General features: G+C 38.4%; 1 protein-coding gene across 2 annotated transcripts in view; it reads left to right on the top strand.

The window, feature by feature from the left end:
• STXBP6 (syntaxin binding protein 6) overlaps window positions 1-27,744 on the top strand; it is a 127,436-nt gene that overhangs the window by 24,258 nt on the left and 75,434 nt on the right. Inside the window, exons 1-2 of one of the 2 annotated variants that reach the window (XM_050898194.1) lie at window positions 2,694-2,714; window positions 18,203-18,388. In XM_050898194.1, coding sequence (XP_050754151.1) covers window positions 18,235-18,388 — 154 coding nt within the window. In that variant the 5' untranslated portion in view covers window positions 2,694-2,714; window positions 18,203-18,234. Of the gene's footprint in view, window positions 1-2,693; window positions 2,715-18,202; window positions 18,389-27,744 lie in introns of those variants that run through there. The other variant, XM_050898192.1, reaches the window with a different exon arrangement.

Genomic DNA, 27,744 nt, shown 5'->3' with positions numbered 1-27,744 from the left:
GTCACAAGAAACAAATAATAATAGTTTTTGCTGCATAAGACCTATGGAAGTAAACTTTAAAGCCAGAAACCTGAATATCTAGAAGTTATACATTTGTACAGATCATAACTGGGAAATTAAGTCTTTATTGGCAAGGCAGTGTTTTCTTTTTCCTAAATAAGTTGTTCAAGCATCGGCAGCATCCACTGCCATTTCAGTTTTAACACAATAGTATTTAGAAAAGAGTAAGGCAGGAGCATGACTGTTATGCTTTATCTTCTGCATACAAAGTGAAGCCTGATATTTTTATGAGCGAGACATGCTGAAGGAATTAATTCATCATAAACAAAACATCTGTCTCCCCAGCAATTTTTTGCTGGGATTGGAATGAGTCATGGGGTCTCAGTGCAATGAGATCACCAAAAGACTTAAGGGTTTTCACTGTGCTTTCCAAAAAGAAAAATTATATTGTGAAGTCAGTAAAACTTACCTTCTTTTTACACTTGCACATGGCCTTCTACTTTTGAGCCTTTACGATACTAGGAACTCTCTTCCAGGAGAGCAGTTTTCTTTTCTTCCTCATTAAACGGATTGAAGGAACTTGGAAAAAATTTTCTGTACTGGTAAAAGTAAGAATCTGAATGCATTGAGAGGGGATGAAGAATATGGCAAGAATGGTGAGGAACAGCATGTTGTTGCCAGTTCAGTTTTGGCCTGAATTTATATATGGGTAAATACTGTCATTGAGGGAAAAACTTTGAGTGGCTGGCAAAAAGTAGTACAGAAATGTTTCAAAGAAAATCAGATTTTAAACACAAACTACTTGAAAAGCAGTATTATGGCACTAGTAGATGAAAAATGGTTGTTGAAAATGAAGGTGTTCTCTTCTGCACTTGCTTTTTCTGAGGTTTTATTTGTGAAGTATTAGTTTATCTAGTTGAATTATGATTTATTTACAAGAAGAAATTGAGGTGGCTCTTTCAATACTTCAGTCGATTCTTTCTAACTTTTGTAGGAGTTGTAGTAGGTTTTGAAATAGTGTCTAGCAAGGATATTGTATAACTGTATTCTCCAGATTTGGTGCTGTAGTTCATAAGGTGAGAACAGCAACTATTTTGTTGGCAGAAATGTACGCAATTGGGTTAGTCACATTCCACTTGAGCCTTCCTTTCTGGCACTTCATCAGTTCTCTGAATTTGATTTATATGGAAACTGATCCAGTCTCAGTCCCTTAAAAGAATCTAATTTGTTTTGTACCTCAGCTACTGGATCCCACGTGCTTCCTGAGATCTTTTGCTACCACAGCCCCGTCTCTGGGTCTATCGCATATATTCCCACATTTCAGATTCTCTATCTAGCAATCTCATTAAGCAGTGGAATCCTGTACTCCAGCTATTAGTCATAGGCCCTCCTATGGTCTTATTTCCTCTTTAGGGTCTGATTTTTTGGTGGGAGTTTTAAGTTTCAAAGTTTCTTTTATTTACATTAATATGTCTTAGAGACAGCTGCACATAAATTGAGGAAGGAGGCTTATCCCAAGACTCTTAAAGCATGAACAAATTATTTTTGTACTTGGCAAGACCATTAAGGCACAAGAGTCTATCACTGAACTGCTTCCCATGTCTTTCTGAGTCATCCCCTTGTCTAGCCAGCCCCTGGCGTAGCTGTAGTCCAGGTTGGTAAAGCCCAAGCCTGGATTTCACCGCACCCTAAGCACACTCCATAATATAACCTTTGTGGAGCACCTTCAGTGCTTCTGAGTGGAGGCTTGGCCTCCACTAGCACCCATGTTTCTGCAGTAAAAGGAACAAGCAATTCAGCTCCTGAAGCAATAGCTTGGTTTTATTTGGACGCTGCAGGTTTAAAAAATAAAATAATTCTTAGGCTCTGAAAGTCAGTGTTTGGCATTTTATAAGTTCAGTGTTGGAGAGGGAATAGCTTTTCTCCAGGTATCCTTTCAGATATCTGAAACCTAGTTGGGGATGGTGCTGCCTTCTTCCACAACCCCATTTCATATCCATTGCCAGAGAAGAATGAAGAGTCTTTCCTTCCTGGCTGGGCTGGGATCTTTTGCAACTTGTGTGTTTTGCTCAAGTCCTTAGGAGGATCCTTCTTTTCCTGGCTCTGAGCATGTAGGATTGCACTTGGATGGGAGAATTGTACCTCTTCACGTTGTCTCAGCCTAGGGGTCAGGTGGAAGGAGAAGAAAGAAATGACTTTCATATTCTTGTACTTGGATGGAAAGCAAAGAAGTGGGGACACTTCTCCTTTCCCCTGCCCAAAAGAGGCATTTGGGGGTAGAATCCATTTGAAGTCAATAGCCTTGAAACAATGGGTTTACTTTTTCACTGAGAAGTCACTGAGTGAGGATAACCCTCAGTGAAGTTCTCCACTTTGCAGCCGCTGTTGCCTGGAAATGGCAAATTACTATTTATGAAACAAAATAGTGTAATAACTGTACACAGACTTACTCCCTGAACTGTCACCAGCATTAGCTGTTTCACCTCTTGCTCACAGAATAATCTCTGAGGATAAATGCCGATTGCAGGAATTGCAACATATTGTATCTGTGTCTGACAGAAGTAGAGTTCCCTGAGTGTTTTATAGAAAGTATTCTCGTTTTAAAATGCAATTAAGAAGGACAGACCAAAGTGTATTATGCTTATCCCATGCATATCTTTGACCATATTTACAGGGCTGCAGCAAGTAATTCTGATCTTCCTCATCTCTACTGGGTAAGTTTTAAAGATCCATCCTTCTTAACTGGTATTCATACCGTCCTTTTTTCATTGTTGGGGCTGAGGGTCTCTGCCAACAACATGTGCTTGGTACAGCAGGCAAACAGTAGCGTCTAAAGAACCAAAGTCACCAGTGAGGTGCTGATAGGGCGTGCAGAGGATCACAGCTGAGAAACAGTGAGAAGGCAACAGAGTAAGTGATGTGAAAGACAGAATACCTACCCTATATTCTGTGCCCCCCCCCCTTGTTGTAAGAAGTCATAGCAGGCTCTTGGGTTTTGTCAGTGGAAGCTATTTCCAGGCACATGAAGAACAAGAAGGTAAGTAGGAAGAGCCAAGATAGTAAATTGTGCTTGACCAGGCTGCCTTCTGTGATGAAACGACTTCCTCAGTGCATGAGGGGAAAGCTGTGGAGGCTGAACAAAATGAGGAGATATATACTGCCAGTGTAATTTATTTATTCCTCTTCTGATATCATCATAGCGCTTGGAGAAGTGGGGCTTTGCCCCCCATCCCCCCCCCCCCTTTTTTTTTCCCCACAGCTCGTACTCTGTTTCTTCTTCTGGTACGTTGTGGGTTCTCTCTGCTCTCCTGCTAGGAGATGGTGATGTTATATATAGGTTGAAGAAACAAGTTTTACCTTTTCATCTAGAATGTGGAGAACTTTTTTTTTAATCTCTTGTGGCAAAATATTTCATAACTCTGCCACCTGCCAAGAACTTCTAAATCAAGGGCCTCTTGCACTTGGGGTTATTGTACTCGCTTAATTTTTTACTGTTATTTCAACGAATGTTCTCTGTCTCCCTTCCCTTCTTCACTGGAAGCTGGGATTGCTCTCTTTTGTAAGTTTCTTGACTGTACCCATACTGTTTTGACAAACATACCTTTGTTTCACCTGTATCTTTTCTTCCTTGTAACTGTGCACAGGGTAACTGCTGTTACTATCTAGATTGCAAGTCTGTTAAGGCAGATGTAGTGAGCTTTTTCTTTATTATGCACTTAATGTGTGCATATTTCTTTATTATGCACTTAATGCCAAAGTGCTGTTTTCAATGTGAATGAACCAGGCACAGAAATGAGTCTTAATGTCATTTTCTTGAAGTTTTTGAGTACCTTGTTTGCCTTAAAAAGTCTTTATATAAATTCTTCTGTAATTATATGTATTATAAGGTACCTTAAACATGCAAGCATGTCCTTAGGTGGTGGACATTGTAAATGTGTATTGTGAATTTAAGCCACCTGTGTAAGTTCTCCAGCTTCTCTGCTAAATCTTGCTAGCCACTATGAAATGAACATGCTTGAAGTAAATTGTTATAGTGGTTTAGTCTAATGAATGGACAAGTATCAGGTTCTGAAGCCATGCTTATTTACACACTGACTGTGTGAAATAAAAAGTAAAGGTAAAGTGAAGTTTGATTTGGATCATTCATATTATTAACCTTTTTCTTTTAATGTAGCTGATTTTGTAGGTGGGTGGTTTTCTGGAGATAATGCTACTGATACTTTGATGAATTTTGTTTTGTATTGTTCTTCTATGTCCGCAGAACATATGAAAGGAAAAGCCTATAGCAAAGAGATCACTTGGTCTAACGTAAGATATACTTGTAAAGTTTTCTGAATGCAGGGTGTGATAAGCAGTTAATTGCTGACTGGACCTAATTGCTTTTAACTACTTACAATGATTGTTAAACTACTTTGCCTTTCAAGTAGTCTAATAGTTTTGAATAAAGCATGGTGTTAGGATGAGTAGAGGTTACATGTCCTGTTGCATAAAGAAAGAAAAAGGTCAAAGCTCTGGAAAGGAGTCTGTAGGTTCATTGTAACAGGCCACATCACATCATTGTCTCTAAGACATCACTTTAGGATTCAAGAATAATCAAGTTTAAGAATGTCGTTTTCAGGCTTGTTTCTAAGGGCATCTGCGGAGAAGAGGGTAAGGTTTCAAGAATGAATTAACACAGTGAACTGTAGATTATTGCCAAAATTAGTGCATATTCCCACCAGTCTCACTGTGTTGATACTGATGATGTGCAGCTGCAAATTTTAGGGTAGGATTAGTGTTCTGATGAATTGGCAAAAAACTGGGAGATGAAGGATGTTGACCACTTTATTTGATAGCATCCCACAGTTAAACTGCAAGGTCCTGCACATAGGTCAGGGCAATCGCAAGGACAAATACAGGGTGGGCAATGAGTGGATTGAGAGCAGCCCTGAGGAGAAGGACTTGGGGGTGTCGATTGACAAGAAGCTCAACATGACCTGGCAATGTGCGCTTGCAGCCCAGGAAGCCAACCGCACCCTGGGCTGCATCAAAAGAAGCGTGACCAGCAGGTCGAGGGAGGTGATTCTCCCCCTCTACTCTGCTCTCGTGAGACCCCACCTGGAGTACTGCATTCAGCTCTGGGGCCCCCAACATAAGAAGGACATGGACCTGTTGGAGTGAGTCCAGAGGAGGGCCACGGAGATGATCAGAGGGCTGGAGCCCCTCTCCTATGAAGACAGCCTGAGAGAGTTGGGGTTCTTCAGCCTGGAGAAGAGAAGGCTCTGGGGAGACCTTATAGCAGCCTTCCAGTGGCTGAAGGGGGCCTACAAGGAAGGTGGAGAGGGACTTTTTACAAGGATGTGTAGTGATAGGATAAGGGGTAATGGCTTTAAACCGAAAGAGGGTAGATTTAGATTAGACGTAAGGAAGAAGTTCTTCACTGTGAAGGTGGTGAGGCACTGGAACAGGTTGCCCAGAGAGGTTGTGGACGTCCCATCCCTGGAAGTGTTCAAGGCCAGGTTGGATGGGGCTTTGAGCAACCTGGTCTAGTGGAAGGTGTCCCTGTCCATGGCAGGGGGGTTGGAACTAGGTGGTCTTTCAGGTCCCTTCCAACCCAAAGCATTCTGTGATTCTGTTCTGTGATTCTATAAGCTGGTGCTGAAAAGCTGCTTTTGGCAGAGGACAGGACTAGATTGACTTCTTTGTGAAACAATTTTCCTACCTGTAACTGGATATTTCTGTCCTTGAGCAATTGTATGGGTCACTACTATTGTGTAGTGGTGGTTTGGTTTTGCACATGGGGATGATTTTCATGAGGCTGTTTATGCTGGAAAAAGAATATTACATTTGAGATAAACATGTATGTATCTACATGGATTCCTTTTCTTAGAAGGCTTGTTGTGGCTTCACACCACAACCAGGGATGTGTGGCTGGCAGTTGTTTTCTCTTACGTTGTATTCAGATGTCTTAGTTAAAGATGCAATCTATTTCTTCTTGTTGCTGTCGCAGAAAGTATTTGTGGGATAAAAATCATAAGACTGTATGGGATATGTGCTTGTTCTTTCAGTTGGATGCCATTTTATCTGAGTGTTGCCATGTAAAATACTTTCTTGTATTTTTTTAGATGGCTTCTGGCAGTAAATAATTTGAAGGTTGGAGAAGTCATTTTGTTTGTAGTATCAATGTTTACAGCTCAGTGCTAGATGGGGATATATTAAGTTGATTTTTGGCACAGAATCGTTGCAGAGGATTTGTTGCTGTGGATGTTGTCAATTATTATACTTCTGAATTTGATAGGGGAGATTGAAACTCTTGGTCCATTTGAAAATGTATATTTCTAAATTCGGTGTACTTTTGGTGCTATAATGATCTTTGTCTAAGCCTGTGAAGATATATTGAGAGATGATGTTATTTCAGGGTCCATAGCTGTGCCCACTGTTTAGAGACAATGTAAATTATTCACAGTAAAGTTGCAAGTGAGATTAAGATTGGAAGGATATCTGATACATTGATTGAGCTGGTATCTTCTGGGACCAATCTAATCAAAGATGTACATTGTATGTTTTGGTTTTGTTGGTTTTTTAAACAGCCTTCCTACTTTGACACATGAAATGGGTAGATGCGTACGGGTTATAAATGTAAGTTCTGTGTGCAAGAAGCATAGAATCACTCCTAAATTTATCAAATTAATGTTGCAGAGTCTTTGTGTTGTATTGTCCTGTCCCATCCCCCCTCCTTGGATAGGATGTTTCTTATGTAAGCTTAGGTGCCACTGTTTGGTCCACCTTCTCATGCCTCCATGTTGTATTGTCTCAGTTCAGGCATGCAAAACATACGTAATTATTTGAAGTGAAAACATTAAGAGAAAGGTATTCCACTATCTCTCTCTTTTGGGAAAATGTAAAAACACATAATAGAAAGAACTAGAGAAGGATGTTTTTGCTTATTTTGGCTATCTAGGTTCCCCTCTTTAATCCCTCGCTGTGCTGTTACACTGTTGATCTCAGAATTTAGTGTAGAACTGTAAAATGTTACTATGTGTTTTACAGGTATCCCATACATTGATTAATACCACACTGATCTGTAAGAGATTTTAATCTAAAACTTACTCGTTTGTCCAGGTTCATAAACCTAAGGAAAGCTTTCACATTCTCAAGAAGTCACAACTTGGTCCCTGGAAGGAGTGCAGAGGGGGAAGCAATATCTTCTCTTCTTTCTTTTTTCTTTTCTTTTTTTTTTTCTTTACTTTGAAAGAGGAGTATCTCGTTCCCAACAGGCTATCATTTGACAAGTCTATTTCTCCCCACCACCTCCATGTTTAATGGAAATTTTCTAGTTGTTAAAATAGAATACTTCTACCACTGATCACTGATTGCAAATTACTGTGAAAGCATCAAGGGAGAGGAAAAAGCCAGTAGTTCCCCTTCTAGCTTTTCTCAGATTTCTGTGAGACTAAACAACAAGCCATTAATTAAAAAAAAAAAAAAAAAAAAGTCTTCAAACATACAAGATCTGTTTGCAGTGTTGTGTTTTTTTTTTTTTTTTTTTCCTGAATTCTGTCAGGAGTGCAGAGCTAAGCAGTCAAACATAGTGGGGGGATAAAAGCCATTGATGGCATTTTTAATAATTCCTGAGATGATAACATCCCTTGAACAAAACACTGGAGCAGACCAGTTTTTCATAATTTCTTCAGTTTGCAGGACTCTTCGCAGTTTTGCAAGCTTTATTGGGCTCACCCATTTTGAAATGGGTGATGCTTTTAAATCTTGGAGGATTCCTGCGAAGAAGTATGCAGTATGTCAGAAACGTGTTCAGCTTGTGTTGTTTGCCAGAAAGAAAACTGTATTTAGTTAACTGCTAGAAAATATCAGGACACTGCCAACAGATGGTTTACTACTTTCACACAGTTCTTGTTTTCTCTCAAGTAAAACATTGGTGTAATACTTTTCAGAGGTCTCTCTGCCCTTACAGAGATTCTGATATCCCCAGAACCTGATATAGTCCATTCTTAAAAGAATTATGCATTTTGCTGGTAAGTGATTTTGCTCACGCATTTGGAGTGACTGAAAAAAATATTTATACTTAGCAGAGAAAGTTGATTCACCTTGGATGGATGGAATAGAATGCTTTAATCTCTTGATGTTATGTCTTATCCCATTGTATTACTCTGCTTTTGTACTCTTCCCCAGCATTAAAGTAATATAAAGGAACATCACGATAAAGAGTTTACTTCCCCTTTTTTTTTTCCAGATGTGGATTTGCAGGTTGCAGTTCAGAAAATTGAAAATCTTCAGCCTGAGAGACTTGACTTTGTTCCCTCCTTCTCTTTTGGAATATTCCATTTAATAGATGACTGTAATGTGCAGAAATTTGCAGTTTGTACCAATACCAGTTATGTGAGGAGGAATGGAAATGGAACTGTGAGGATTTGGAAAACATGATTTAAGAGCATACTGAGGTATACTAGTTGGAGTAACCCAGTGGCAAGAGTACTATGTGCTGGCTGTTAGCTGAAAGTTTTCTGTTTTTTAAAAACACTTTCAACTAATACTGTAGTAATATCCTCTCTCTCTGGTAACCTGTACACTGAATTATGAATCCGTTTAACATCTGGTTTTTCAGTGATCAGTACTTAGTACTTGCAGAGTTTGTCCTTATAGAGCATCTGTGATTGTTCATGCTAATAAGGCAAAATCAGGTTCCTGTGAGATGTCATGCCAGAGTAGCTGCTGTGACTTAGTGTGTTCTGGTTACGTAGTATGTACTACAGTAATAGCACTGCATAATATTTTTGTATATTCCTGTATGCAGTGGGTTCTGATTTAGTGCAGAAATCATACTGCAGTCCAACAGAGCCTAACTTCTAACCTGCCTTTTTGCTATGCCTCTGTTTAACCCAACAAATAATGGAGTCAGTATACTAAGAAATTTGCTCCTTTCTTGAGACACATTTGTTCTTATCAAGGAGAAGCCCCATATGAACTCTTCTGTTTTACCACTTTTTATTCAGTCTGGTTCTTTGTTGCAAGTTTTGATTTTGAAAAATTTTGTCTAGATTGGCTCTGTGCCATGTCTTCAGTCAGCCAATTTCACTGTTTCATGAAAGCTCCTGGCATTTCAGGTTCTGTCTTTAACCCACAGTTTCATGATCCTTGTAAACTGCTGGTGCCTAAGGCAGCCCTAATGTTACCCCTGCTCTTCCTTCCCATGTGCTGACACACAGCTGTGTAGGGAACCGAGTCAGGGAGCTGATCTGAATAAAAACAAAACTAATTACTATTTTTGTTCTTTTAAACTGCATTAAACCTGGATTAATTCTCTTGCCTAGTTCACTGTGCTACCACATAAGCACTTGTGCTGTCATAAGGAAGAAAAGTGCACAGGGAAATCAGTCATTTCTGCCAGCACAAATGCAAGAGGTGGGCATAAATTAAATGTGAAACAACACAAACTGGTGAAAGAAACTATGCATGCTCCAAACTGCAGTCCTTCAAACCAGTTCCCCTTTCCCTGGAGAATGTGGGCTGCTCCTTCTCACCAACGTTCTTTAATTTCATTTTTTTAATGATTTTTCTTTGCCAAAATATTGGACAAACAATGGAACAAACAGAGAGGGAACTCAAAAAAAAAAAAAAACCAACAAAAAAAACCCAACCAAACCCAAACAAAAAAACCCAACTTCAAACCAGTTGACTTGTTTCTGTGATAAAGTATTAGGCCATATGAATAAGTTGGAACTGGCAGATATATCTCAACTTTAATGGTGCCTTTGATACTGTCTCAGGTGATGTTAGTCATGGGTGAACTAAGGAAATTAAGTTTACATGGAAATAGAGTAAGATGTAGGAACACAAAAATGATTGTAGAAGTGTATTCAAAGGAGTTTGTATCTTTCTAGTTCTAATCGGAGGAGTGAAGGGAGGCTGTGTTAGGTCTCAAACAATTTTAATGGACTAAAGTGATGGCACACAGAATGTACATTCTGACTTTTGGTGGGTGTCAACCTAAGAGACCTGCAAGTGTTGAAAGACAGGATTGGAATTTAAAATGATCTTACCGTATTGGAGAAATAGCTTGAAAGTAGTAAGTACAAAAATCCCCCATTAAGTGGGAATAATCAGTTACTCAGATGTCAAATGTCTTTTTTTTTTTTTTTTTTTTTTCTCCCCTCCACAAGAAAGATTGAGGAACATGGTAGATGTTGAACTGAAGCTCTTGTCTTTTGCTGAGCAGTTGGAAAAGATCCACGTATGGCAGTAGCTGTATAAGCAGGAGCGTTCACTGTAAGGTCTATAAAGTGTCAAAGAATCATAGAGTATCTTGAGTTGGAAGGGACCCATAAGGATTGAGTCCAACTCCCTGTTCCTCACAGGGCTACCTAAAACTAAACCATATGACTAAGAGCATTGTCCAGACACTCCTTGAACTCCGACAGGCTTGGTGTCATGACCACTTCCCTGTGGAGCCTGTTCCAGTGACCGACCAAGTAGTTCTTCCAGTTGACTCTGGTTCCATAGATGAAGCTGTGAGTCCAGACTCGAGCATTGCATTTCAAAAAAAGATGTAGGCCAGTGGGAAAGAGTCTAGAGAGGTGAGGTGTCTGGAACAAGAAATCTGTGGGGAATGACAGAAGAAACTGTAATAGTTCAACCTGCAAATAAAAGTCTAAGAGCGCATGTAATAACTGGTCTTAACATCTAAACATATCTAAAAGGTCGTAAGAATTAAGCTGACCTCTCAAGACTATGATTTTCAACGTTGCTATGCAGAAGTAGTAGTTCTTACTGCTATGAATGTCCCAGTGTCCTGAAGTAATAAATACAACTTTCCACAAATGCAAATGTGGTCTCTCTGGGGCTTTGTTATAACATCTGGCAGTTCCTAAGTTTCTCTGTGGATCTCTTTGAGATTCAAAATTTCCTGTTTCAAAAAGATGACTCCAGCGGCAGTCTTCCCAAGCAGTTCTCAGTTGCTTTTCGGTAAAGTTTCGTTGTTTGGATGGTGCTGCTTAATGTGGTGGTGTCCATCCTTATTTTCAAGTTTATATGTTCTCAAACAACAACGACTTTCAGATTTTGGAACTCTTCTAATGAGAACCTCTCTGAGTGGGTCCCCAGCTGTTGCTCTTCACTCAGAGAGGCCCTGACAGGGCTGTACCACCTTCTACTGGGATGTCTTTCCCTCCCTGGGGCATCTCCCAGAAGCACCCCCAGCTGTCCATACAGGGTCTGGGGGAAAGCACTTTAAGGGAACACTGCTGCTCTTGGCTGTTAAGAAAATGCTTAGAGAATGAATGTCCCCAATGTCCACCGATTCTTGCATTATTATTTTATTAACTTCTTATCAGTATAGTCTTGATCCAAAATGCTAAGGAAACATAAGCGGCAATTCGTTTTAATTTGCTGCAGTTCTTGAATATATGGTTGTTTTCTTGCATGCCTGTTTAAAGTAGTCTACCAACTGTCTGCAGCCGTTCACACACAGAATTGCAGTACAGAAATGTCTTACATTGAGTTGTATTTTTCCAGCTTGCGGTACTGTAGGTTCACTTCTGAATTAACATCCTCTTGTGAGCAAAGTTTAGCTGGGACCCACCATACTGTTTACTAGGACATTAGCTGCTAGATCTGGAATTGCGCTTGTCAGAACAAGAAAAAATTGTTTGACCTGGAATATACACTAACCCATCCATCATTATGCCTCTTTGGTGCCTTCTTGTGCCACCTCCTACTTAATTTTCTATACCTCTTGGAGAGAGTTTGGAGGCACAGAGTCTCAAAAGAATCAAGTGGTGTTGCGTCTTCTGCTTTTGCTACCATCTGGCTTGAGGAAGTAAGGGTATTGGTTACCATGATGCTGTATGTATGTGTCTCTCTCAGCAGTAATACACCTTTACGAGACCGGAGTGCAGGAATGAAAACAGCCGCTCAGTCGTCTACATAAAGGTGGGACTGGTTCTCATTTACCCACTTGTAGGATTTCTGTGATGTCCCTGATAATCTGTGATTGTAAGTAGATGTTTGGGGTTTTTTGCGGTGATGGAGGGAGGTAAACAAAACTTTTAGGTGAACTTTGTTCATTTTTTAAAAGAATTGTGTTACGGCCTGCTAGGCTGAGGCACCGGATGATATAAACTCAAAGGTACCTTTCTGTTCTGCATCCCTTTTTTAATTGCTTCTTTATAAAGACATATTCCATTCAGAGCTCTTGATGCATTTGATCTCTTTAGATCCATAGGTCCATACAACTTGTACAGAACTCGAATCACTTTCCTTTGTAGGAATGGGTGATGAAGGTTGTAGGAATTGCTCAGCGCCTCAACTGAAGAAGCACGTCAAACATCAGTATTTAGGCACTTACTGCTTCTGTCTGACTTTAACATATTACTACTATGCACTTTGCCCCTCTTCTTTATTTTTCTTGACTAAAAACGTCACATGTTCTGAGGCCACAAAGTATGGTACCCAGTATACTCCTTCCCATTCCTTTTGCTTATTCAAGGAGTTTTTGAGAGATTTCATAGATCATTCAAAGCAGGCTGCTTTAAGGAGTCAGTAAACAATGCTGGAACACTATTAAATCTCTGTAACCAAACCATTGCTTGGTTAAAAACAAAGTTAAGAAGGCTTACAAGTTAAGGCTTGTATTTCTGACTTGCAGTGCATTCTGGCAAGTGTTGGTCTTGGATTAGGTGGGCTACAATATAAAGCCTCCGTAGGCTCCACTTAGAAAGAAAAAAGTCACTTCACTGCAAGAAAGACTCAAGTTTTAGGTTTAGGAGCCACTGCTCTCTGAAGTCTGCTTATGTCCAGTTCACCTTGATTGGGCAGTTAGTTTACTTTGTAGTTATATATGTAAGTAAAAACACATTTCTTGTTTCTATTTTAAATTACCACAAATACAGTTACAATTTCATAATTTTCATATTTTGGAATTAATATTTTATTCAAATGAACCAGTCATTGCTGAAAGCTTATTTGAAAAAATGAATTGGAAATATGACTGCCTACAAATAGCTCTAGAGAATGATTATTTTTTTCCAGTAAATACTTCTAAAAGTCGTGAACTCATGTTAGTAGGATGTAATAGATTTTTTCTGGCCTGTACAGTGGCTGCTGCTATTGTCCTAATTTAAATACAAATCTGTCAAGCAAAGTTAGGTTTGCAAATAGAAGGATGACAGAAGATACTGTGATCTTCTCGTTATGTTCAAGCCTTTTAAAGGTTCTACCTCGACTGTTTTAGAGTAAGGTTGATCTACTGGTTTAGTCCTTGTTTGCAGAGCTAATTAAACTTGGTGTTATTCCTTTGGGATAGAATTAAGCTTAATAAATCTATTGCAAACCAACTTTGGAAAGTGTATGTTATAATATTTGTTTTTTAAGGATTTATAAATCATTTGCCTTGGTTTAGCAATGATTTTGTGCTTCTCCAAAGTTTTACTAGCTATTTGTTTGAGACAACAACAAATACAGAATTCTGATGAACGGTAATGATAAGATATGTAGTCTTGACACTTCCAGCAAGTAACTACCAGACAATTATTACAATAGGAGAAGCTGGGCTTTTAACAATGCTGTCTTGCAATGATTTCCTTAAGTGGATGTCCTCTATCAGGATGGTGGCTTTATTAAAAGCAGATTTGAGTGCTTGCTAGAGCTACCAGTGCAGCCCAACAATACTTAGTTGCTCAGATGATTTCACACTGCAGGCAGCATTTCAGTGGTTAGCCTGTCCTCTGAGCCCATCCCTGTTTGTGATTAAACTAAAGATCCTTGAAAAGAGCAAGACTTAGCATACTGAACATTTTTGGTTTTTTGGAAAACATTACTTGCTCTTCCTTCTCTTGCTTCTTATTTCATTTCTCCTTGCTAATTTACTACTATTTAAATTTTGCATGCTGAGGATTAGTTTCCCCAGTTCCTTCTGTATACCAATACCTCAACAAAGATACTGTAAATCTCCTTTTTTCCACTTACTTCCATAGTCCTATAAACATCTGGATGTGAAGATAAGTTAGCTGCTTGCTGGCTGTCTGCCTGAAAACAGTCTGAGATTCTGGCTGACCAGAAAACAGTCCAAGTTTTTTGTTACTGAACGTGTGGGATCTGTGAAGGTATTGGCTTAAGTATCTTGGGTTTATTTTTTTTTTTTTTTCCCCAGAAATTACTGTTAATTGCTGTCACCTCACACGCTTATAGAGGAACGGTCAGCTGTTCCCAGGAGGAGTTTTTAGTGATAGAAATATCATGGAGAAGAATTGCAGTACAGAAAGATTTGAGGAAATGCAAATGGACAGTGCATTGCAGGCACTAGTTCAAATCCACACAGGAATCTTCCCTCTCGGGCGTTTCTGTTGGGCGCTGGGGGCACAGTGTAAATGCTGGCATCCTCTTCCATAATGCTGTGATAGCTGGAGTGAAAAACTGCGGGAGGAGAATGGAATTTTCTTCCTTCAGCCAAAAGCATCATTATAATAATTTGAGTGGAATTAAATACGTGGAACAAAGAAAGCATGTGAGGCAGGAAATGCGAGCTCTCGTTAAAGACTCTTACGTTTACTGAAACATTTAAATCTCCCTTGCCTCAGAGGGGTAAATGTTGCGAACAGTAATGCACTGTCTCAGAGTGCTCAGAGATCCTCCAATATAAGTTTCTTCTTTAAGGCATTTTGTATTCGAGCATGGGGGAAACTGTTTGCATTCCAGTGTGTGAGTCCCCATGGGCCATGAATGGAAACTGCTGATGGTTTGAATTCGTCCTGGAACGTGTGCCAAGAGCAAACATCACTGTGTAAAGAAGTCTTCATGTAGTACATGAAGTTGTGCATGTACAGCCAGCATCTTTTTTTTTTCTTTGATGAGAAGAGGTGTTTTTATTGGAGAATGGGAAAAATTGAGACTTATTCATGTTCCTTGAGCAAGTCTTCCATATTATTTTTTTTTTTTAAACTAACAAGAAGATTGCATTATGTCCACTTTTGCAAAAGAGGAACACTGGAATGTTTTACTTACTTAAGCAAAGGTCTTTTGCATAGATCCACCAGTAAATATGGAGAAGGTTGCTTATTTAAATCCAGCTGCTGATTTTTTGACCTATGAAAAACAACTTCATCCAAACTATGCTGACAGCTCAATCTCAGAAGTCTGTTTGCACACAGGCACAGTTAGTTGTTTTCTTTTTTAAATAAATAGGCTTTTGTTGTTTGTGCTAGCGTCAGTTTCCATAGTAGATTCAGCAATCACGTCCAGTACACTGCATGAGATTAATTGCTTAATTCTGGCATCTGAGGCTGTTGTAAACCAATTATTGGGAACAGAAGGATCACAACCTCCTAGACAGTGAGTGCACACTTTAGTTGGAGGTTCCAGTTACAATGTTTAGTGTCTACTGCATCCATCTGTGTACAACTTCTGGTGGATGTATATAAAACCAGCTTAATCACAAAGCAAATAACAGCATGCAGCAATAAACTGCAATATTTGATTGTTCTATGTCATGTCTCCTGTGTCTACTGAAACAGGAGATTTAATCTGTTTTGGGATACTGTGTTGAGCTAGACTTTATTTAAAGTTGGATTTGTATGTTGATTGTGCATAAAAGCACTTGCATTAAGAGATGGAGGTGTGTGTATACATAGAGAGGTATGTTAATTAAATCTCCTAGGTTTTGCATTGTTTTGGGTTATTGCATACGTGGCAGTCATTCTAGTTTCATGCTGTAAGTTGCAGTGCATATATGAAGCAAAAAGATTTGGGAAATCTATGAAACAGGGTTTGGATAGTGTCTCTTGTTTGTTTGGCTTGCCTCCTGTTCAGCAGAGTCTTATCAAATGCAGCTATATGTAGTGAGACCTATTGCTTGTAATATCCTTAAAGTAAATCTTGCAGTACTATATGAAAGTTTTGAAGCTACAAACCAATAATGTTTTCTGCTACAATCGACTGCAGGTAAGGAAAATTTATATCCTCTCTTAATCCAGGAAGCCATTACATCACTGAGTATATCTTAGAAATCACACTTTGTTTTGCCGTGTGTGAACTTCAAGAAAACATCTGAGAACAACTAGTCAACGACTCAGTTGCAGAATGAACAGCATCAGATTGTTGCAAGCTGGAGAACACTCTTTCAGTTGGATGTAACTTGAATATATTTTTACCTGATAGCATTTGTGTGTGTTTTCCCAATAAGCTATTTATTGAAAATACTTTCAGCATGTGAAGGTCTGAGACTGAAGTTATTTTTGCAAAGATTATCAGTCTTTATCTCAGTCAGGAGGAGGTCTGTGTGATTAAACCCATAGTCATTGACAGTGGCCTTGAATTTAAAAAAAAAAAAAAAAAAAACCACCAAACCAAAAAGTAGTTATAATGTGCCAACAACTTACATGCTGGTATAAGATATACTGCAGATATTTTGATAACACGGAAGAGGAGAAAATTGTGGTATAATGAATGTGAAAACAACCTTTTCTAAGTAACTAGCAGGTAAATTTATTCTTTTGATTCTGTTTCATGTTGATATATCTGTTGTTAAAGGATAGGTAACTTACGTGGCAGGATTTACGAAATCACATCTTTTCAGGAGCTGCACGTTCTTCCTTTGAAAGTGGTCTGGATTTTTCTCTTGATTGGGCCATTTTTTAAAATGGAATTGATTTTTGTAAAGGTGTGTGTAAAATGAGTTAATGCTAAAACTGGTCAGAATTTGCATACCTCTTTATTGGTTAACTGAGGTATACTATTACAGATTATTTTGGTAAAGGATTCTATTTGCATCCCAAAATAAGTAGGCGGTGAATTTGATTTTGACTAAGTTGTGCTCGCTCACACCTCCATGAATACAGCTCTTTTTTTTTTTTTTTTTTTTTTTTTTTTTTTTTAAGATAAGGGAATATCATAAATAAGTGCCAACAAAATATTGAGACTGAAAGTGTTAAGACAATTACTTTGCTGGTAGTATGTACACTAAAAATAATGGATCCATGACTCTTTTGGCTTCATAATCTAATGTGACTGGAATTTATCTACGTTTTCTAATAGTTAAATTGTGGCAAATATCAAATTAATCCCACAGGTAGAATTTCTGGCTTCAGTAGTTGAGACCTGAAGATGATCTTACTCATACTAAGAAAGCTAAGGATGTCAAAAAAGATCTGTGGGCTTGAAAGTCTTAGTAATATGGAGATGTGGAATTGAATGTATGTGTATGGGAGCATCATTATATTTGAATAATTAAAAGGGGCATTTGGCAGTCTCTATCAGTGGGACCTATGTACTTATTAACAGATTTCAGTGCAGAACTAATTGGAGTTATAACTGTGGTGCTGTCTACATAAAGAGCCTGTTAATGTCCCCTCTGTAACTGAGTTCTCTCTCCTTTAGTTAGGCTCCTCTGTAAGCTGTGGTCAGATTGACCTTTCTTTTGCTGGACACGCCTGAATAAGCAGCTTTTCTCCTCCCTCCCTGTTCTCTACAATTTTTTTTCCTCTCCAAATGTGTCTCCTAAGTTGACTGTGCTGTTTTCTTATGAAACACATTGAGGAACTGACCTGGGTCAAAATTACTTAGCAGAAAAGAAGAGGTGTGGTTTTGTCTGCATTAACCCCGATGATTTCTCTGACACTGTTTCCTGTGCAGTTGCCCAGTTGGTAATTACAGAGGAATTGAGGGGATGAGGTGCTAAAGCTGCAAGAGGTGCAGGAGCTGCTTAATCAAGTACTGTCATCAAGAGCAGTGCTCCTGAAGGAAGTCTTACTGAGTCTGAAGCTTTCTGTATCTTCTGTGAGCGCGACTTGTTGCCTGCCAGCGCAACCATAGCGTTCCTTCCCTATGCCCTTGCAGTGCTTTCTCTGTCTGTGTGGGACAGATGAGTTTCCCTCCAGTTACCAGAGGAAGTTAATGAAGATTTTGTGCAGCATGAAGTTACAGGGTGTCTCTCTGAGAAGATTTTGCATCATATTGAAGTGCTAGTGTGGACAGCTTCTGTCCAAAATAAGCTAAACTAGTTTAAGAGAATTTAAGAAGCATGGAGAACAACTTCAGTGAAGACTCTTAGATACTTTGAAAATTCTGCCTCTAAGTGCATGAAATTATCTCCTAAATTCTTTGAATCATTAAAAACTTTATTTGAAGGTCAGAGCTGCTAATGCCCCTGTACGTTAACTGGACTTTCACATAACTTAGTTTCTAATTTTTTTTTTATTTATGATTTTATTTTTAGAGAGGAGCAGTCTGCTATATCTGTGATCTACGATGAATGCCAAATCTGCAATCAGTAAAGAAATTTTTGCCCCACACGATGAAAGGATGCTGGGAGCCGTCCAAGTGAAAAGAAGAACAAAAAAAAAGATTCCTTTCCTAGCTACTGGGGGTCAGGGTGAATATTTAACATACATCTGCCTGTCAGGTAAGATTAATGATTTTGACATTGTTATCTGTTTAGGTTTATCTTTGATTAACTAATTAAATGTTATACATAGCCATAAGGAGCTGGGTAACTTGAATCTTAATAATGTAACCAGAGAATTGTGGCACTTATATCTTTAATCTTGAGAAACCACATGCTCAAGGCTATTAATATTTATACCATATAATAAATTGAACAAGTGGCTTCATTGTTTAAAGAAAATCAGGTGTTCTCTCACAGCATAGCTGCAGAGCATGAACAAATAGAATATTTGGTAACAGTCTGTGCTTATTGAGGTTAAGATCTTTCTTGGAGGGATGAACTTTACATTGTATTTAATTTTTATGCCCTGAAATTTTTTGTTTGAAGCAGATGTTTTCCTCTTTTCATATTTGCCTCTGTATGTTACCAGTTCATTGGGTACTTAGATATGCAACTTTCAGCCAGAATATTTTCAGTTCATTGAACAGAACAGTGGTGCTATGTGTCAATCTCCTGACTTTAAAAAGGGTGAAGATAGAAATATTTGGATTGAAGGAGAAAAGGACATATAAAGACATGTTTTGTGAGAGGTCATGGGAAACAGAGAGAAATTATCTATTTGTTGCTAATGTGTTCAGATGAAATTAGAGTTTCTCCAAGGTCGAACCAGCACTCGTGAGAATCTGAATTTCAGGAACAGGGTAGGTAGTAGCTGTACGATAGTTTGCTTTACCCTTTCTAATAGAAGTAAAGGTCCAATTAATAAGTTTTTAAGGGTATAAATGAAACCCATTGATTGGGTAGCTTGTGGTTAACTATGGTATTGTAGGTTTTTGGCTGGCATTTTTTTTTATACTTTGAATACTTTCTGGTTATTGTAGTGAAATTTACCTTAATTTAAGGTTATGTCTCAAGGCAGTTGGAAAGCAGTTTGTGATCTTGATTTGCCTGTAGTTTATACCTGTTTTCAAACTTAGAGTGGAATTCAGTTGCCTGGAGGTAGGCATTCAGTGCAGTTTTAGGTTTCCAGCCCTTCCTCCAGGTAGCTCTCTACAAAGGCAGAAATCCCTTGTTGTTTCTATGTCTGCCAACTGAGTGTGTGTGAGTGTCTTTGGTATCCTAGGGTGATTTAGTCACTTAGGTTTTTAGGCTTATCAGTTGCTCCCCTTGAGTGCGTGCATCTTACTGGAACTACAGCTAGTGGTCAAGGAAGAAGTGCTCTATGAATCTCAGAAGACTGCAGTTATTTTTGGACTGAATGGAAAATAGTGTTTCATGGACTCTTTCGAAAAATTTTTTTTCCACTGAAAACTATGTTAAAGCTTTCAAAACACAGGAAGTAAAACCCACTGAATCTACTACTGGTATAAGACATCACACACCTGCACACAAAATGTACATTTATTGAATGTTATTGAATGAAATGTTATTTGTATGCATATGTACAAATGCTTATGTTAAAATATAAGCTGCAGAGTATATGCACACACATACCGAGGCCAGTGAGACAAAACAGAAGACTTCTCATTTCCATCTGAGTGTTCTGCTTGTCATTCTCCCCATATACAGAGCTTCAAGGAAGGGTTTAAAAATTGATTGACCTAGGCTATTCCCTGGACTTCTGGTTGGGATATTCTTTTTGTATATAAAGATTGCAGGTTTCAATCCTCTCAGGTTGCAGAGGAAACTGAATCTAGGTCTCCCATCTCTTAAAGAAATGTTCAAATCGCTAACCTTTTGAAGCAAAGCTCAACTCTTCTTCCTTTGGCAGTCAGAAAAAAAAAAAATTGGACTGACACTTGAAAGATTTAAGTCATCTTATTTTAAAGAACAATCCTGTTCTAGGGCCGTGCAGTCAGTTTTGGAATACTCAGGTGTTTGATACCCATGTTCATGAGGAAAGGTTAGAGGTGTGATCTGTGCTTATAATTTTCTGTAGGCTAACTCTATTCAGTAGATGGATTTTTTTTTTTTTTTTTTTTTTTTTAAATTGCCATTCTGGGGAACCTAGCCCTCCTTCAGCTCCCCCACCCCGATCTTGATGTGTAGCAGCCAACATGGATTTTAAGAGATTGAATGATCTTAGATGCATCTAATGTCTTTCTGCAACAGGATAACATGTTATGAGTAAGGAAGAAACAGCAGATGTCCTGACTTCAGCAGAGTTTCTCACTGATGACAAGGAGAAGCATTCAGGATCTAAATAAAATTACTGTATGGTGGGCACCGAAAAGCTGCATAATTGAATTGGGAGAGCCCTCATGCGTGGCTCACTATTAGTGGGGTTTTGCAGGGATCTGAGACCAGTTGTTCTATATATGTTTATAGTTTATATTATGGAATGTACAGTATGATTGGTAATTTCAGTCGACAGCGAAGCAACTAGGGAAAGGACTGTCTGGCTGTGTTTGTGTTTGAGGGCAATATTAGAGTTCCAAACAGTCTGATCAGAAAGATGATGCAATTCAATAGAGTCAAGTGCAGTTAGTTATTTAGTCAGGAATAATCAATGGCACAAAACTAAGGGGTAGGGAACAACTGTTTCTGCCACTGTGGTTAAAGGAAATTGTGAGAAGGTTAAACTGTATTTTTTGCTGTTCCTGGTGGCTGTGAAGCAATAATGGTTTTAGTTGCAGCAAGAAGTTGTGTTACAAATTAAGAAAAAGTTTTCCTTTAGTAGGGGTAGGTTAATGTGGGGGTGGCAGTTTAGCCGTGTCCCCAAACAGTCTAAGATGAACTATATCTTGGGATAACAGAATATACTTGGTGACCTTCCATTTTTCTGTGATACAATGAATGAGACACAATGGTGGCTAGCTCTGGATTTTAGTTTCCATTTCAAGCAACACATGCTTTAATGCTGAGTGTTGCAACATCTATCTTGGGAACACCTTTATCAGCCTTTGACTCGTGTCCCATTTTTCCCAGATTTGCTATGTATGAGGTAAACGCAGTGACTGGAATATCTTTGTGTTCTTAGTTTCCTTGGACTAATTCAGTTTGGCCTTTGCTAATTTACTGTTTAGAACTGAATTTGTCAGTTGAAAGAATACATATAGAAACTGACTTGTTAAGGGACTTAAGTATTTGGGAATATAAAATATCGTGCCTAGCTGTAGTTTAATTCAAGATATGGTACAGAAAAGGAAACATCAGCATTATTTACTGCTCAGTTTGTAACTGACAAATTGCACGAATTGTTATAATCAGAGTTAAATGTTTTCCTTTCTGTGTTGAACTGAAAATACATTATATCATAATTGTTGTCTGTTTGCTTTTTCATAAGCATGGGTAGAGATGCTGAGCAGGGAGAATGCCCTTAGGCCTCAAGGAGATGGGATAGTGAAGCATTAAAAGAATCAAATATTGAAGAGAGCAAGATGGGAGAGTAAGGGAGATTCTTCCTTAAAATTTGTATTTGAAGTATGTACTGGATTTTTTATTTGACAATACTAAATACTGAATTGGTTAGAAGGAAATACTTATTGCTGCTTCAAAAGAGTGTACCTAAAGCCTGTCATCTGAAAGTGGAGACAGGTTAAGGTAAGAAGGCTGTAGCAAGACTGCTTGCCAGACCGGTGGAAACCGAGCAGCTGGGTTATGTGCAACCTTCTAGCCTGCTGTAGTGATGAGGCTGGCCAAGTTAGATTGGCAAGCAGAGCCAAGAGAGATCTTTTGGGAGTTATTTAGTTGAAGAACAACAAGAAAGGAGTAGACAGATGGGAAACACAGAGGTGGGGTGGCTGTAGGCAGAACAGAGAAGATGAAAACTGGGATTTTTTTTTTTTAATGTAGAAGAGGATTTAACACAGAGAAAAGACAAGAAATTCAGAGCTGAAAGTGGGTATTTATCACCTCCTCCACGCTAGCAGACCTAGTGACAGTTATTGGATCAGATCTAAGTTTTAATTTTGTCACCATTGTCTTATATAATTGAAACATAATTGTTTAAAATAGTTCTTAGCCTTATTTAGAATTCTGAATTAAGTATAAAATACTTAAAAGGTCACTTCAGAAATATAGGACATTGGTGATCTCTCCTACTTGCTTGTGCACAGTTCTGTGTGTGTTATTTCCTTTGACATCCTATTCATTACATTTTTTAAGTAACTTCTAATATTTAAAAAGGTTTTTTAATTTGTTGTAGTACATTGGAAGTGTTCCAGTTTGTACATATGGATGTGGCGTTGACCTTTCAGGACTAAAAATCTATGGCAGTTGCAGTGAACTGAATGAACCAGATGGTTTCTTTTGAACCTGAATTCCTGTGTGTCATAACACTCTCAGCTTAGGTGCACCGCTCTTTCTAGTCCTTCTGCTGAACATCTTGGGATTTGACTGTAAAGCTAAAGTTGTTTAAAACTGGGAGTGGAACTTTTTCCTCTGTGGTTACAATTTTAATAGTGTTCTTTCTTTGCCATCTCCAAATTAAATTAACATATTGTCAGTTCAGGGGTGGGTTTTTTGGATGGCTTTTATGCAAAAGTATAATATATCAAGAATGGTGCTAGAAAAGCCAAAAGGAAGTGCAAAGAAATCATAAGAAATAATATAAAAAAATAAGATGTACATGCAGAGGGAGAGTGTGTTGGGTTTTTCTTCCTTTAAAATTTAACCTTATTGACCATGTCACAGACTTTTTCAAAAGACAGGCAGTAAATAACTTAGAAAGCTATTTGCAGTTACCACAGTAGGTTTGTTGGTTGGTTGGTTTTTTTACTTCTGTTTCTAAGTATGCAGAGAGACAGAGGCTTGACTTACTAGCTTAAATAGTTCTGTGAATATCCTTGTTTGTGCTCTTACAGCACACTTACTTCAGCAGATATCTAACCACACCACTTGGTTACACTTCCAACATAAGCTTTTGTATTCTGTTTTTTGGCTGTAGAGCCAATGGTGCCGTGAAGTTGTTTTTCCAAATATGAATTTATTGTTCCTCCCATACTGGCTGCTTATGGAATACAATATTACCCAGGAATGACCTATATCTCTTGTTCCTTTTAAGGTCATTTGACATGGCTGCCAGAAATTGGCCATAATTTCGTGGGGAGTTCAAGGGTAGATTAAGTGCAGTTGAGTTCAGCATGGTAGCTGAACTGAAAATTGGAAAGTAGTGAGAAGGAACTTCATATCAAAAGAATTCAGTTTTCTCCTAACGTGTTCTCATTTTCCATTTGAGTTTTGCTACTGTACTGAAGTGACAATCTCCCAATTTATTTTCTGTATTTTTTTGTTGAAGAAAACGTTCCATTTTCAGGAACTTACAGTGCAGAGGATTCTCATGGTTCCTTCTCAGGACATTAGAAACCAAAGTAAACTTCATTTTCCACTGACTTTCCAGGAGAATGCTGTAATCGCCTCCCCATAAGGTGTATTGAGATATTACTGCGTATTGGAGGTGGGGGGTGGCATTTCCCCTCTGTTTAAATGTGAGAATGATACTTAAGGGTCCATGGTCAGACATAGGGCATTCACTTTGAGTCTGACCCACTTAGATGTCAGACTCTCCATTGAATGTTTAATTATTTATGCAAAATAGAACATGATTGACATGAGAGATTCAGTCAGCCCAGAAGAACATGCATACCAAATGGTGGTCCAGTCTTCTGCAAGCTTTGACCTGGACAGCTGTTTGAAGACAACTGCACGCCAGTTGTCGTGCTTTCCCTAGCCCCATGGACCCAGACTGGCACAGCAAGCTGAACATCTGGGCAGATTGGTATGTTCAGTCAGGGATCAAGGGAAATATTCCTGGTACCTGTACTTAATGCAAGGGCTGCCTGTTGCAGATGGTGGCTTTAACATAAAGACTCATATTCTGTCCCTCAGAGAAGATGAATGTTAAGTATTCCTATGTCTCAGATGAGTTCCTTGAATACTAACCATCGGTATAAAAAGTGTGGCTGCCATCACCAATTCTCTGCCTAACACTTTTGCATTTTATCTGAAAATATCTGATAACTTTCTGATGGTCAATGGAGAAACTATTCCAGAATTCAATGGACAGGACTCTGCAGTGTAGAAAATGTAGACAATAAATGTACTATTCCGTCTTTATTGGCTTTTTTTAATGTCAAAGTACAGGCATATTGGAGACTTTCTTCGATTGGCTATTGATCCCTCTAAAACCTTCTCATTGTGCAGAGTCAGAGGCTGCTTTTGCTTCCAGTTACTCAGAGATCTAACCTACACGGATTTTGTGCAAATTTTACATTCATGTTGACTAAGTCAAAGTCATACAATTCGCTAGTGTGGGTGGAGTTAAATTGATATAACGTTCTGTGGTTTCCACATACATGTAGTTAGGTTCCAGTTTAATGGCAACTTCTTTGTGTTTATTCCTGGACTTCTGTGGACTGATGCGTCTGACTGCCTTCCTAGTGCCTACACCGATGTTCATGTGTCTACATAGTGAGCTGACCATAGCAGCTCACTGAAGCTTTTTACCGTTGCTCATGCAGCTGAGCTGGTGCAAATGCATGAGCAAGAAAGAATCTCTGGCCATGAGAAACATGAACAACTTCAGCTGACTTTTACTCATATGAAACCATTAAGACTAACATTACAGTTATAAAAAATAAAGTACAGTGATGAAGATGCTATGAGGAAAACTTTTTTTTTTAAACACACAGTAAGAATAGCAAGTCATTGGTATAGCTAGCTACGAAAAGTTGTATGTCATTGGAGACCTTTGAGAAGAAGCTGTGGAAGTGTGTCAGGAATGGCATTAAAGGTGACTTTTTGCCTTTTAGGATAAGAAGATGCTCTGAGAGATCACTTGGGTTTACGTCTAGATAGATTTTTTTTTTTTTCCAATACATTATTACATAGATTAATTTTTTCAGAGTAGCTTCAGCACAGAGGGAAAAAAAATCAGTAATATTACTATTTTCTGATGAATAAGCTACTGATTCCCCCCTGCCCCCGCTGGATACCTTTTGATATGCTTAGATGTAAGTGTGTTGGCATATACCTGTGTAAAATGTAATCATACTAAATCCTTTTATTTTTATTCAGTCTTCATACAGTAATTGTTTTACCACCAGAAAGTAAGTAAATATACGCAAGTGTTGTCAGCCTTTATATGCTATTTCATATATGCTGTATCTTGTTTCCGTATTTCCATTTTTTTTTTTGTTGTTTGTATTTTCACATTAGAAAATCTGGGAAACAATTTTCTGGGTGTGTACAGCGCACTGTCTGTATAATACTTAGTTGATAATTGGAGCTTGTAGAAGACATTTGAATACTCGGTCCTTCTAGCCATGGTTCAGTCTTGAAAAATCAGGTTTCCTCATCTGGGGAAATACTTCATACACTGAAGAAGCTTTCCAGGAAACCTGCTGAAATACATAAGCTCTTCAGTGAAATTTAAGGGCATGTGTGAGGATTCCTTGAAGTGAGTCAGAAGGCTGTGGCAAACATTAAAAACGGTCAAGAACTGTGTCCTTTTCAATATGTATGTTTTGGCTTGAAACTTTCAATGTTTGGAGGATGGAACAGGCTCATTCCACTTTCTTTGCTTTGCTCCATTAATTTAGAAAAAATTTGTTTGATCATTCCAATGATTATCTGGTCTACTTCTGAATGAGATAATGCCTCTTGGGGTTGTGTACATGGCAGATTACTCTATTTTCTTTACCACTGAGTGTGTTTTAGGCTGGTGGTTGTATTTGTTGCTTAGCAAAGTTATTCCAGTTATGATATCAAATTCAAAAATTTCATTAAATGCTATGCAAAAAAACCCCCATGCTTACTGACTGTAAGGATTACTATAAAGGCAATTTCTGCATACTGTAAATTCTCAATTAGAAAACATGTTTACATCATCAAATACGCAAGAATAATTATGGCCTTTCATGGATGGATACATCTTTCCCCTTATTGACGTTGCTTCAGAAGTCAGTCTGAGTGGAGTTAAAATCCTTTCTAAAAGCGATAAAATTGAAGCATATAGGTCTCTTCAGCACCCCTGCCTTGTCTTTACTAGGGTTTCTTTTAACCTTGATTAACCATCACAGGAGTTCTCTGACGTTTACTCTGCCTTTACTTCTTTTGAAAAAGCTACCTAAAAAATCATCAAAAGCTTTTGGTTAAAACTTCTAAAGTTATTTAAATTTTATTAAATTATTTAAAAAATAAGGAAATAGAAGTTTACATATGCAGAGGCATAATGTTATCATTAACCTTTCTGTGAACTAGGGCCTGTTACAACCTTGATGTTTTCTGTTCTAAGAGAAATAAAAAAATAAATAAATTCCAAGAGATGTTTCAGACCTCGTCTTCCCTACCATGCATGTGTGTTGCTCTGGGTTCAGGTGTTAGCTGGGGGTTTTGTGTTTTTGTTTTAAACAACAATAACATAAGTCTTGTACTGTGTTTCGTGGTGAAAATGCAAATCCTTTTTTTCATAAGCCAGAACAGGGAAAAAAACCAAACAAGCTTCTCTTCCTTCCACTTCTTCCAAGGGTGAAGTTCATAACCGTCGCTGTCTCATCTTGGTAATGGCTTCTTTAAGATGAAGGTTTAATCATTCAAGTACCTGTAGGGCAAATGAATGTCTAGCTCCTCTTGCTGTGTGCTCAATGACCTATATTCACTGCTCTGAACTGACCATTAAGTTGGGTAAAGGAGAGCACTGATATTTTTTTAATTGTTGCTTAACATGGTTACATTCATGTAGTGTACTGTGTGTGTCTAAATAAATGTATATTAAATGTATACATATGTATGAAGTTTCCATCTACTCTTAGCTGCTAGCCTCAGGGCTTGTAGAAACTGTGGAAGCAGTTGTTTCCAGTAATGCTGGTTGACTGTAACTGGCTGTGCTCAGACGTATCTCATGTTGTGGCTTGGAAGACTGGCAGCACAGACAAGGGTAACGCTTGTCTCAAAACCAGCTTCCCTGTTGCATCACAGCTCAGTGAATATGCCATGATGGTGATGTTTTGGGTGCAGTGCTCATATTAAACTGTCAAAATATGATTGCCTTCATCTACTTATAATAAGTGATTGTGATACTGAATACAGTTCTTAACCAAGCCTCTTTTCCCTTCTTTACCTAACAAAGACAAAATATATTCTGGTATTTCTGGTATTTTAACTCCATAGTTCCCAAATACCACTTGCTCTTCATGATAATAAATGCCAAATTCCATTTTAGAAAAGGAATTTAAAAATCTGAAGCTGTTAAGGGTCTCTGAAAAACTTTACCAGTGATCAAATCACAGAAGTGAAAAACTGGTGGCTTTTGGGTGGGAGCCAGATTAACCTTCTGTTCTTCATTATTGGTCTTTTTGTATTTATTGAAATAAAAGAGGGCAAATGATGAACTTCTTTGGCAGGTAGGCTACATTTATTGATCATATTCAGAA

This window comes from Gymnogyps californianus, chromosome 5, assembly GCF_018139145.2.
Source record: "Gymnogyps californianus isolate 813 chromosome 5, ASM1813914v2, whole genome shotgun sequence".
NCBI lineage: Eukaryota > Metazoa > Chordata > Aves > Accipitriformes > Cathartidae > Gymnogyps > Gymnogyps californianus.
Note: the sequence above shows the minus strand (reverse complement) of the source record. Positions and strands in the feature narration are given on the sequence as shown.